General features: G+C 41.2%; 1 protein-coding gene across 1 annotated transcript in view; it reads left to right on the plus strand.

Moving 5' to 3' along the window:
- Nucleotides 1-13,066, plus strand: part of grk3 (G protein-coupled receptor kinase 3) — a 61,329-nt gene extending 48,263 nt beyond the window's left edge. Inside the window, exons 15-21 of the mRNA XM_053411095.1 lie at nt 895-995; nt 1,690-1,756; nt 3,766-3,861; nt 6,717-6,879; nt 6,968-7,104; nt 8,914-9,027; nt 9,119-13,066. Coding sequence (XP_053267070.1) covers nt 895-995; nt 1,690-1,756; nt 3,766-3,861; nt 6,717-6,879; nt 6,968-7,104; nt 8,914-9,027; nt 9,119-9,280 — 840 coding nt within the window. The 3' untranslated portion in view covers nt 9,281-13,066. The remainder of the gene's footprint in view (nt 1-894; nt 996-1,689; nt 1,757-3,765; nt 3,862-6,716; nt 6,880-6,967; nt 7,105-8,913; nt 9,028-9,118) is intronic.
- The last annotated feature ends 647 nt before the right edge of the window (nt 13,067-13,713 follow it).

A 13,713-nucleotide genomic window follows, 5' to 3' on the forward strand; every position in this document is an offset into this window, starting at 1 on the left:
CAGAATCCAAACCGATAAATGTCAATGACGAGTCTTTCTTCAGCTGTAATAAAACAATAGAAAAAAAATAAAATGCCTCCATACTGCTTGTGTTGTGTCATCCAAGTGTCTGGATCCCCCAACATTCATATTCGACTCGAAACGAGGTCATGTACACTGTGTTTTAAGACTAGATGTCTGCCCATAGCTTCCAACGAGGTGCATTCAGGGACTGTTGGAAATGCTACCATCCGGTAGTTTAGCCACTTCCGGTGAACTTTTATACTCAAATGACCTTGTTTCGAGTCGAAAATAAATGTCGGGGCTTCCGGACACTTGGTTGACACCACACACTTAATATGGAGGCATGTTATTTTTTATCAAAGTGTTTTGTGAACTCATACACTTCACCCACCCCCCCATCGGTACAGGGCTGAGTACAAAAAGTGTGAATTTTCATTTCTGGTTGAACTATCCCTTTAAGAAAATACACTGCCTGAGATGAGAGAGAGGGTACTTGCCAGTGTTGTAGATTGTAGTTTTGTCCTGCTTATTAATACGCTCAGCAATTCAGAATCATACCTTACTCATAGACTCAATGTGACGTTATTTCATGTTGATGATATATCAGATTTTCATTGCAGACAATTGTTATAGTGTAACTAAATCTGTTTACATAAGCTTTTCATGCTGCACAATCAATATGTATAGATAATTATTATATCCCATAAACATGAGCCTTCTTTAATACTTTCACATACAGGTATTTTAACTGATGGTAGACAGGGTGTGAATGTAAGCCTTTGCCATCTATAGTAATAGATGTAAAAGATGTTTCTATAGATCTATTTTCAAACACCCTATTCCTCACTTTCAATCTCTCCCCCTCTTCGTTTCTCCCTCTTTCTCCTGCAGAATGTGGAGCTGCCAGACTCTTTCACTGCAGAGCTCAAAGATCTGCTGGAGGGGCTGCTGCAGAGGGATGTGTCCAAGAGGCTCGGCTGCCAGGGCCGAGGGTACGACACACACTCAAACACACACACACACACACAATGATAAAGTTCACATTAAGCCCCGTCACATCTCAGCGTTCATATCCACGGGCGTGGGAATGACTTCATCAATCAGACAGATTTTGTTTGATGTGCTCATTAAGGCCAAAAACCGTGGGTGGTGTGGTTTACAACCCATTGAAATCAACTAGAGACAAGACATCAAGTCATCTGATAGAAGACAAATTCATATCTAATTTCATTCGCGCTGTCATTTCGCATTAGCTTAGGACTAAACCGGAGTGATGGATCACTGTCTGCACTGGGTATTTGGCTAAATAGCAGGAGTGGCTGAGGGGTAAAGTGGTCGGGCTCCAACCTGAAGGTCGGCAGTTCAATCCCCAGTCTGACCCATCTGCATGCCTAAGTTTCCTTGGGCAAGATGCTGAACCCTGAATGGCCCCCTATAGAATAACAAAGTGCTGCTAATAGATGCACTGTATGAATGTGTGTGTGAATGGGTGAATGTAAAACTGTGCTGTAAAGCGCTTTGAGTGGTCATCAAGACTAGAAAAGCGCTACATAAATACAAAACCATTTACCATTTGTCAGAGGGGAAGTCATGTGGTAAACACTGCCACCTAGTGTACACATTTTAGTGTACATTTTTTAACCCCCTCCCTCTCTCTTTCTCTCTATCACACATGTACACACGCAGAGCCCCTGAGGTGAAGGAGCATCAGTTTTTCAAAGGCATTGACTGGCAGCAGGTGTACCTCCAGAAGGTGAGTGAGCTTCATTTTCTTCTTCTCATCATCTTTTGATCTTTGTGCCCCAGGTGTTTATTTCACAGTAAGAATCTTCATTGCGGCGATATTGTGACTGAATCCAGTCGAATTTGTTTTACCCCCACCAAGGAGGTTATGATTTTATCAGAGTTTGTTTATTAGCAGGATATCGTAAAAACAAGTGGATGGATTACCACAGACTTGTGGAATGAGGGTCAGGCAAGATCCGATCAAATGTTGGTGTGGATCTAGATCAGGGGACGGACCTAATATTTGTGTCACTTTCTTTTACGTTGCAAGACAAGACATTTATTGATATTTTAACTGATTTTCCAGCAAGTAATTACTTGATCCTGATGGAAAGAATTAGGCACATTTAGGATACTTAGATACATATAATTGTGTGCAATTTGATACAATTTGGTACAATGAAAGTATGCACTCTTCTGAGTGGTATTCTAGTTGTGTCCAAATGTGCAGTGGATGTTTGAACAAATGAGAACTGACACATAATTGCTCTACATGCTTTTTACCCCTTTGTCAATATAAACATTCCAAACATTTAATGAATATGTTTTGCACAAATGTTAAAATTTAGAAGGACAAACCATTTTGGTCAAACACATAATTTGTTCATGTTAAATTCAACAACACTGTAGAGCAGATTTAGTCAGCTTTGTTGTTTGTGGAACCAGAACTGAAGACAGTAAACAGCCTCAATCTCTCTATCAGTAGTGTCACACTGAAATTCCTCCTCTGCCTCAGTGTGATGCTCTAGTTGTGGACTTTCTCCTGTTACTGAAGAGAATAACATTAGTCTCACTACAGTACAAAGTACAGTCTGTTGCACTTACACAGATTAAATAAATGGGATTAGATCCAACAATCGAAATTTCAACATTTTTAAATATATGCTGTAGAGTTGTATCTTTCTGGTTGCATTTTATATGGTATGTAAACAGGTAAGCACAGTCTTCAAATACAGGTTTATCCCATCATATTATCAAATCTGCATTCATTATTTATCCTTGCATTAGCAATGCTAGGCACAGTAGTTTAGACCTTTCAGACCTTCCTCCTACTAAAGTGGATTAATAATACTCAGATTTAAATGCACTGAACAAAGCCACTGGAGCCTACATCATTGATTTTGATTTATAGTTTGGATTCAAATTTCATGCATTGATTTCACAAAGGGCAAACATGGCACAAATATATAACACATGGTCATAATCCTGTTCTTCTCTATAACTACTTTAATGTTGCTTATCTCAAGTAAATTTATCACTGGAGCTATATTCAGTAACTTGAATTTCATCTGGCTACTGATGAGAGGACTGCTGTCACGCAGCCGCCATATTTACCTGATTTATCTGGTGCGACAGGGAGCAGCAGCAGTGGGGTTGAGATAAAGGTTTGCAGTGCAGATGCCTCTGTAAGATGTGACTAACTGCAGAGCAGGGGTTACTCAGTCGCTTCATGCTGTTGTCACCATCAAATAAAAAGCCATAGTAAGTGGTTAAAATTCTGGTCCGGACAATTTTGTTTTACCAAAATTAATGCAGACTTTATGTTTGGTTTAAAAAAACTCAGCTTTTTCCAAGTCTTTACCTTGATTTTCCCCTTTTACTGTACAGAAATAAACAGAAACTGCTTGTAATGACTCATAAAAAGCAGAACATGAAACGATTGATATCAAGGTCTTTTAAAGAAAATAGTTTATGGTAAACATCGACCCTGGGTAATAAGATGCTGAATTGTACTGTATCTGTGCTGCATTAGGTCAAGTAATGGTTTCATTTTTAGTGCAACTCTGTACAGCGCTACACTAGTGATTAGTCCATACTGTTACTGTTGCTATGGTTACCCCACCACTTCAGGGAAGCACTGCTGTGGGACTGTTGTCTGCTTGTGTTGCTCACACTCTCCTGTTTGTCCTCCTGCCACGTCTTCTTCGATTGTCCCTCTCTGAAAATCATGTCTGTGTTCTCTCCCTCTGCCTCCAGTACTCTCCCCCGCTAATCCCCCCGAGGGGAGAGGTGAACGCCGCAGATGCTTTTGACATAGGCTCTTTTGATGAGGAGGATACCAAGGGCATCAAGGTAAAACACTCTCACACATCCCTGTGATACATTTGCTACCCACTTCTCTTCCTCCACAGATGGTTTCTATGTGTGTCCCATCACTGTAAACAGATGTGTCCTGTATCCCTCTCAGCATTTATTGCTCAAATAATAAAGGGTGTTTGCTCAGCAGCAGGAGAAAACAAATCACCACTGTCATAATGATGTAAATATGGACATTTTTTGTATCTAGAAATTAAGTAACTTGATGGAAACCACAAAAAAGACTTTAGCTTACTCACCCTCTGATTTCCACAAGCTGTACACACCATGCTTTGGTACACATCTATCAGCTCTTTAGTAAATGCAACACATTGACTACAGGTGAGAATAAGTAGATTAAAAACACAAATGCAGACCAAGCCAGCTCTTACAGGTGACCCTAACCCTAATCCTTTTAAATGATGATTTGAGCAATGTTATAATAACAAGATAATATAGAATAATTGCAACATCTGCATTTGGATTGGTTCCCTATTAGCCTCAATTTGTGCAATTCTGTCTGACACCGGGCAGGAAACTTGAGGCTCAATTAAGTATGTTTGCCAGTTCACTACAGAAACAAGAAGAGTTCTGCAGTAGCCATTGATGGCTCTGCCAATGTAGTGGTCATGGCAGATTGTGGAAAAAACTGAGTAAATGTGGAAAGTCAAAGTCAGGAAAGCAGCCCTTCAACGTGGCTGATGGCCAGTCAGACTATTGAGAGAGCTCCGGAACTGGAGAGCGTCCAAACTGACATTTGTTCCCCGCTTTTATCACAGCACTGTTATCAGAGTTTCTAGTTCAAACTCTGATTCTTGCTATTTAGTTTTCTTGCTTTGGGCTGTAGCCAGACTGATAGCCAACAGTATACAGATACAAAATTGTACAGCCTCTCAGGCTTTGCTGCTTTTCTTTGTATAATATAATTTTCATAAATTGCTAATCTTTGAGTTGGAGGGAATTATAACACACATTTCCCCCAGCTTTTCATCATTTTATTTTATTTAATCGAATAATCAGAAAGGTGTCAGCAGGTTAATCAAGAATAAATAAAATGAGACGAATGAAAATTAAATTGCCAATGTCCCAACCCTTAAAAAAAAAACAGCAAAGAATATAAGCTTCTATGAAATTCCTGCAGTTTCTTGATTGAAATTAGGTTATTGGAACTTCCCTTATACTGGACATTAGTGACATTTAGTTCAAAATTAACTAAAGGTCATATTTGATGGTTAACTGAAGGACTTCTTGTTTTGGAGTGATAATATGAAACAAATATGAAACAAAACATTTAAATACATCACCACGGGAAAGTATAGGGGTAGGTTTCACTGAAATAATCTGCAGATTCCTCAATAATAAAAATGTACCTAGTTAAGGCCCACAGTGTGAACAGACAAAGCTGCTCAGTGATAAATATAATTTTTAGGTTTGTGATTTTTCTTTCAAAAATTATCATCCATTCAGAAACTCCTATACACACTGTTCACCACCGATAAGCCTCGCACCAGATTTATATTATGAATCATATCAGTGTCCAATTTCCCATTATCCAAAGAAAGACAGGAAACCAGATCATTGAGCTGCTTCCTTTCCTAAGAAACAAGCTGTCCATACTCTTTAGAATAAACCTTTTAACGGTTACCACAGAAAACGCTGCAGCCTGCTGGCTCTCCTGTGGGAGCTATAGAAGCTGTTACAACCAACCAAGACTGCAAGTACTTCCTGGTTTGTTTTCTGATCCCCTGCATGTGCAAGCATTTCACAAAGATGTCATTCCAACAGCCGTCACTGAACTGACTTTACCTTCCTGACTCACAGGATGTTGATGAGCTCTTGATCCTTTCACTCTAGCTTTGGTGAAATCAATGGTTTGAAATTAATCAATTCAAGACATCGTGTATGTAGTTGTTTCTTCCCTGGGGTTGTCTTCCTCCCTTATTTACATTAATGTGGCTCGAATTTCAGTTATTCTTCCTCTGACACCACATTGCAGGGAAATAAAAGGCACACGTGCCTGTTGAAGTGTCCCTGGATAGCGTTAGTCTTTAACATTGCAGCAATGACACAGTTAACTGCAGTGTAGTACGAGAGCATCAAGATGGAGGAGGGAAAGTGTACAGCTCTGGTCCCTTGATGTTAATCCAGTCAGAACAAAATGACTGTTTCTTTTTGAAAGTGTAAGCGGAGCAGGGAGTTTCTTAAAGAGACAGTTAAGGTTTACAGCAGCATCTCTGCACAAGTGTTACACTGAGAGGTGCTTTTAATATTTGAGTGATATAGATGAGCAGAATAAAATACCTTAGCCTTCATGAAGGTAGTGAAGTGTCAAGAAATGTCAGCTCCAAGCAGCAGGTAATGAATGTGTTTACTCAGTGTTGACCCTTTGACATGACAACACTGTCTAATCTAAAAATATAACAAACATATGTTAAAAGTGTTTCAAGGTTTTGCTTGATTTGTCTTTGTTTTTTAATTTCCTGCCAAAGTCAGATAAACACAATGATATCCGTATAATGTTTTCACGTATAAATATAAGAGGAAATCCACAGTTGAATGTAAAAGATTTGACAAACTACATTTTTTTTATTTGAAAAGATGTACATTCAACCCCAGAAGCCAACGGATATTAACTGAACATTAACATATTTACATATATAAAATATTTAATGAAATATTTCTTTTAATTCCATTCACTTTAAAAAGTAGAAAATGTAAACAAACTGATTTATTTACTTCCTGTAATCTTTATAAATGAGCTCTGTATCTATTACCAGGCGACAATATTTAATCCTCAGAGTTCAGACACCATTGAACGTCCTGCTCTCTGTTCCTGTCTGTTTGTGCTCCAGTTGCTGGACAGTGACCAGGAGCTGTACAAGAACTTTCCTCTGGTCATTTCGGAGCGCTGGCAGCAGGAGGTGGCAGAGACCGTCTACGAGGCCGTCAACTCGGACACAGACAAGAGCGAGGCTCGCAAGAGGGCTAAGAACAAGCAGCTGGGGCACGAGGAGGGTAATTATAATTGGCAGAGAATGACAAGTTGACATATTTTAACACACAAACCCAGCAGCAGAAGTTCTGACTGTGTGTATCTGTGCAGACTACGCCCTGGGTAAAGACTGCATAATGCACGGCTACATGTTGAAGCTGGGGAACCCGTTCCTAACTCAGTGGCAGCGTCGATACTTCTATCTCTTCCCCAATCGTGTGGAGTGGAGGGGGGAGGGCGAGTCGCGGGTGAGTGTATCTCATAGCACATACGTTTCCTCAAATGTCCACGTCCACGTTCTTGTGTGCGAGCTCGATGTCTGTCTGTCCTGAAGCGATGACGTTGTGTTACTGCTCATTTTTCTGTCGGTGTATGAATGTTGTCTGTCTGTCTCTGTCCTGATTCCACACTTGAAGGGCAACTGGCTAAATCATTTTAAAATGCAGAGAGACGGGGTGAGTGTTTAAACAACCGGTCCTGGCCCCTTCTGTGTCCCCAGAGACCCCGCTGTAGATTCTAGTCCACCTACCTGCTTCAGACTCAATAGAGAGTTTCAGTCTTTATGCCCTCATCAAACTGCTGCAAGTAGCTGAACTAAAAGGAGAGCCACCCTGAGAGGCGGTCTAGTGCTGGACCTCTGTTTGGTGCAGAGCTGGTTTCAAGTCTTTAGAACCTGTATTTAACCCTTGAACCCCAACTAACACAAGAATCAACTCAGTATCTTTGACATTGGTTTAGAATTTCACACGGAACGGATTTTAATGTTTCTGCTCAAAGATTCATATTAGGTCAAATGCCACTTTTCAAGTTTGACAAATACAGATAGTTTCATGTAGAAATAGATCTGATATTTATGTAAAAACCTGTGGACATAAATACCTAGAGTATGTGCAGGACCACTGACTTGACATGTGAGGGCATTTTCAAAAAGGTAAACTAATCCTGATAGTCCACGTTCACTTTTTCTGGGCTTTTACTATCCGCAGTTACTTGAAGGTGGTCAGTAGGGACCTTCAAAGTATGAAAACAGTCAGTCAGACTTTTTCACTCAGTCCATTCTAAGAAATATGTTATTGAAACGGGTCGTTTCTTACTTCCTCCCCCAAGTGAGTCATATGGATTCGGACTCGTCACTTAGCCCCACCCAGTCGGTACTGTTCCAGGCTCCGAAACCACAACCCCCAAGAGTTAACAGCATTTTTAACACTAAGAATGTAATTGAGACCATGCAGGTTGTATCTTTTGTATTGCACAGGTCTAAAGCCGTGACTGGCTACATCCACACTACTACATTTTAGCTTTAAAAGTCATCACTGTTGCTTTGGTTCGCTTGCTCTCTCCACACTACTGTGGAGTTTTCAAATGAGTGAAAAGGATAACGTTGAATTGCCAGCCCAATTTTAGTTTGAAACTCTGGCTCTGCATTGTAGTCTGGATAGTCACCAATGGAAAGAATGACAAAGTCGCCTGTATTCGATTCCTGATTGGTCCTATAGGGTCACAGCTTCACCAGCAGTGAAGGCAAAGTGTTGTTCACATTAACTGTCAGTGACAGTTCCACCTTGTCGTTGGTCCAAAAAATGAAATCCCTGTTCTTACTTTTCACCATTGATGTTCCTCATTTCTACCATTTTTTGTAACTTAGCAACAGACTGCAGAGTAGACAATCTGCTTCCTGTTTACATCTTCACGCACAAACCCAGTGTACATGAATGGTCATGTGACATACGGACAGGAATTATTACTGATACAGAGCTAAAACTAGAGACCGTTGTGGTTTGAAAATGCTGTTTGTAACCAACACGCATTAGTGTGTGGCTGTAGCCTGTGTGATACAGCTAGGTGATATTGTTATTGTTCCAGGATATTAGCGAACTTGTTTTTGCCTTCAAATCTAAAGCTTCATCCCCATGGCTCTGCAGTAACTGTTGTTCACCCAACTGGAAGCCAACTGTGCAACTGTAGTCTCTCAGCTGCGGCCCTAATGCATCATTATCTGTGTTCCGCTCTGTGCGCTTTACATTTGCTAATTTCATATTGGCCAAATTTCTTCACAGCAAAACCTGCTGACAATGGAGCAGATAGTGACGGTGGAGGAAACGCAGATTAAAGACAAGAAATGTATCCTGCTGCGCATCAAAGGAGGGAAGCAGTTTGTGCTGCAGTGTGAGGTAGGACTGCTTTTATTTCCCAACCGCGTCGACAGGATGAAGACAGAGAGCTGATCCACTGATTTGATTTTATCTTTTGTTCTGTGTGCAGAGTGATCCCGAGTTTGTGCAGTGGAAGAAAGAGCTGACTGAAGCGTTCACAGAAGCCCAGAAGCTACTGCGTCGTGCCCCAAAAGTCATCGGGAAAGGGCGGGCCGGAGTGGTGGAGCTCTCCAAACCTCCCCTCACGCACCGCAATAGCAATGGCCTGTGAATACACACACACATATACACACACATATTTATATATATATACACACATATATATATATATAAATACACAGAACACACACACACTTTCACACAAACACAAACTGCAATCCACCTCCCTCCCTTCCCCCCTCCTCATCAGCCACATGACATTTGCTCTGACGCCTTCCCACCGATCGCCCACGACGCCTCGCAGTGTGTCAGCGGAGCATGCCCACCAGCCTCTTGCAGAACACACACTTTCAACATGACGACCAATCATGAGCACGATATAGTTTTTTTGGACCTTGCCAGTCATGGTGAGGAAGAAAGGACAAGGCAAGGAGAGAGACAACATTCAGGAGGACCCTGCACGTGAAGAATCTCTGCATTAAAGTGACTCGGATGTAACGCTCCTCTCTTTCCCTTTATCACTCCCCTCCCCTTGTCCCCCCCACCACTACCCACCTTGCTATGTTTGAATCAGGTGAATTCGTAACCAGGACCCGCAGTAGCCTGGCAGACTCCTCGAAAAGCCCACGGAGCTAAAGCTCTGATTACTGTCGCTCAGCTGAGATGAGACCAGGCTTTACTGGGGAATGTATTTTTGCGAGAGAGACAAAAAGGCTGCTCCACTGGTTCTTCTCACCCCTCCCTCTAACCATTTCTCCCTGCATTATTACATTAAGTGCATAAAGTGCCAACATCAATATTTACTTGAGTCACCTGAGCACCCAGAAAGACCTGCTCTGTGGCAGATGCCCCCCACCCCTCCCAACCAGTCCAGACACACAGAGGAGGGGGGTTTTCTGCAGTAGTGGGGATGGTTGATCATTCCAGTGCAGAAAACCGGAAGTACAAGGACCACAGACTCTTTCAGATTGGCTCTTGTATAGCCAGTTACCATAGAGACTGATATTTCATTGGCTGACAAACTGCAGCTGGTTGCTATGGGAACCATGAAGACTGGTATACATGGGAATTGGTAACCACAGCGACGATATAACTATTGTGTATGAAGGCTACACTTGCAGAGAAAGAGATGATAGCGAATGTAGGGGAGGGAGGGGCGGAGGAAGAGAGGAAGAGTGTATATAAACAACCCTTTCTCTGTGCATCTCCAGTGTTCTAGTCTAACGTGTTTGCATTATCGGTGACTTCTCTGTCTGCCTGTTTGTGAATCTGTCCTGGCTTTTAGGGAAGAGGAAGAGGAAGAGGCTTTTTTTCCTCCTGGGAGGGGGAGGTTGGGTGGGGGAGGGAGGATGGGGACAGGCAGAAGCGTGACAGCTTTCAGTCACTGGCGTCGCTGCATTAGCTCAGTTGGACTGCGTGTGTTTGAATTCGAGGAGGGGAAATCCTCTTAAGGGTCAAACAACACGCTCTGTGTTGGTGTACGGCAGCGTGCGCCTCGTATCTCCATCTCAGTGGCAAGTGGAAGTAACGGTTCACCTTGCCCCTCACACACAGTCGCCACCGTAGGTTTACGATTGCAGTCGGTCGGTTGTGGAAGTTGTGGTTGCAGTGAGGGAAATAAAGAGGAAGATCTGAAACTAATTAAAGGAGTAATCCACCTTCAAACAGACCAAACACAATGATGTTAGCGGCATTTCAGTTTTTGTTTTTTTTCTTCTTTTCTTGAAAGCTAGTTTTTGTGCCGATTCCTTCAACCTGCGTCATCTGCATATTTTCCTGTATTGGTCGAATTGGCCTACATTTCCCTAAATGCCTGTGGACAGCAGCTAGTCGCTTGTCCTTCTCCGTGTTAAGAGCAGAGGGAGAATAGTGAAAAGGTTTTTTCCAGTAGAAAAATCAAGAAACATTATATTGAGCTGGTCTGTGGATTAATCTGCCCTTCCTTTTCTACATCTATATTTAATGGTTCTATTAACTAGCAAATTCCTGTTATAATACCTCACAATCTGGTGAGATGTATTCATAATTCCCCAGAAATACTGTTTACAATCACATGTGACAAAAAAGGCATAAAATCTGGAGTTTACGGTTCATATTCTAAGAAAAGGGAGCATCCACCACACCAGTGTTTCTCTATGGCCAGGAAGGTGAAGGTGAAGGTAAAGCTCCTGCTGTGTGACTCAGAAACAAAAGTCGATGTGACTTCGCTGTTGCAAAGAGCTTAAATCGCCGCTCTGACCATAACGGATGCATGTTAGTGTGACGTCAGCCTGCTCACATGAAGAAAACACATCAACAGCAGTGTTTCAGGGTGGACTTTTCCTCTGTCTTTCTCTATGATCTTACGCTCCTGAATGGGACCCTTTTTTTGTCTTACCTTCTAATTATCGGGAGCTTTCACGGTTTCACCCGCATTGTCGTCGACCTCGTTGAAGTTTGTAGGCGGAGGGCAGAAACGCGCACAATCGTAGTGCTGAAGAACACACAGCAGAGCAGTGGGAACAGGAACTAGTGTCTTTATAAATTTCAGGGTTATAATTAGTCTTCATGCAGTACAGTGTCCTTGTCTGTGATGTCCATGCATTTCCACAGCTGTGATGTATGACCTGCAGTAGGAAAAGGGTTGATTAGGGGTGCATTGTGATTATTATTTTTTTCTTTGTAGCATTTACCAGTCAGGGGGAGATATAATGATCTTATAGAGAAATGTTGTCACCTCTCAAGGTGTCTTTTATTTTTGTAAACCAAAATGGTTTTTATTGTTTTCATTGAAATGTATGTTGTTGCACCTTTTTAGCCCAATGTGTTACTTAATAGTTGTTAAATGTGCCAAATAACTGTTGCTGATTGAGTGGAACCAATGGGAGGCCTCGTTTTCTCAACTTTGGAACCTTCTCACAATAGACATGGCAGAGGTGTAGATGAAAAGTAAAAAATTGAATACACATAAATACACACACACACATAAACTTTGCGGTGGGATTTTTGAAGGGTACAAAACTGTGACCAAACATTTTCTGGAGAAGAGGAGTGTTTTTTTGTGTTTGCACGCTTTTTGGCTTTCTACCATGTTGCCATTGGGACACGCACACACAACACAACACACGTCGCCCAGCTCTACTCCCAACTTGCTCCTGAAGAGTTTTCTTTCACACTGTATGTATACCATGTGAGTGTAAGAGCATACCTGTGCGTCATTATCGCTTTGTATGTACATCCGGTGGATTTTTTTTTCTTTTCTTGTCATACACAGATTTTCAGCACACGCTAACACACACACAAGACAATTTAAAAAGGTTGGCATATAGGTGAAAAAAAATCAAAGTATATATAAATATATGTGTATATGAAATGACAAAATGCTCTAGGTTTATTTAAAAGATTTAATGTAGAAAACAAAATGAACTTGTTCAGGGGAGGTCGTTTTTTTTTTTTTTGATGTGAGTATAATTGTTTGTGGTGAAGACTTCAGCTCGAATCTTGCACATAAAGACTTTAGATATTGTACCTGCGAGTTCCAGATGATTATTTTTGTTTGAATACCGGACTCTTTGCTCTTTCATATTTATTGCGTGTGTGGGGAGCTCTCTCTCCTCCACGTGTTGGAGCTCTCTGCCGAGAGCTCGCTGTAGAAATCCTCCAATTTGCGCCCATCAGAAACTCTTTGTTTTGTTTTTCATATGCCACAGACAAACACAAATACTACTGGCTTTGGGTTGTTATTATTACCATTAAGGTTATGATAATACTGATATATAATTGAGAATATTATTCAATGATTATTGGTAAATTTATTTTATTTCAAAGATTTGTTTTTATTTTTTTTGCGACAGATAGGAAGTTGCGTGTTGGACTGCTTGTAAAAACAGTTCATGAATAAAAATACTTTTTCCGTGTTGCCTTCTGTCACATTTGCTTTGCTGTGTATCTACGTTTTATCTGGGTCATATTATGGCCAATTTTTTTTCAATAATTATGATTTCGAATTGGTCATAAGTTCATGTTTGACCTCAACTAGCTTGACCAAAACTATCTCAATTTAAAGCAGCTTTATATAACTATTTTACTTTAGAATAACATCTTCTACATTCTGTGGATATCACACTGAGCTGTAACAGGGAGACTGGTTGCTCTCACATGTAAGAATCAGATGTTGATATGTCAATTTTGAGTAAGGGCTGATCCTGGTCTCAATTTGCTGTAAAAGAAATAGCATGTGATTTACACGGTGGAATATGTACGGTATCTCCTGCGTCCTCTATCCAGACGTCACCCCTGGCAAACCACAGAGAAGCTCTGGACCCTGAAAACGGCTTTACTGAGTGAGAGGCAGTGTATCAAACTTACTGGCAAGTTTAAGAGTAATGTTGATATGTCAATGAGTCAAAAAGACAATGAGCCGGTGAGCATGAAAACCACTGAACTGCTCCAACCATGCACAGCACATTATGATTCACCTCTTGTGGCTGCAGAGGGCGCTGCAGCTCAGTAAAACTTTATTTTTAGTTCACTTGCTTGCTGTCTGTAGCCTTCAGTCATATCATG

The sequence above is a fragment of the Pleuronectes platessa genome, chromosome 19 (genome assembly GCF_947347685.1).
Source record: "Pleuronectes platessa chromosome 19, fPlePla1.1, whole genome shotgun sequence".
NCBI classification, from domain to species: domain Eukaryota; kingdom Metazoa; phylum Chordata; class Actinopteri; order Pleuronectiformes; family Pleuronectidae; genus Pleuronectes; species Pleuronectes platessa.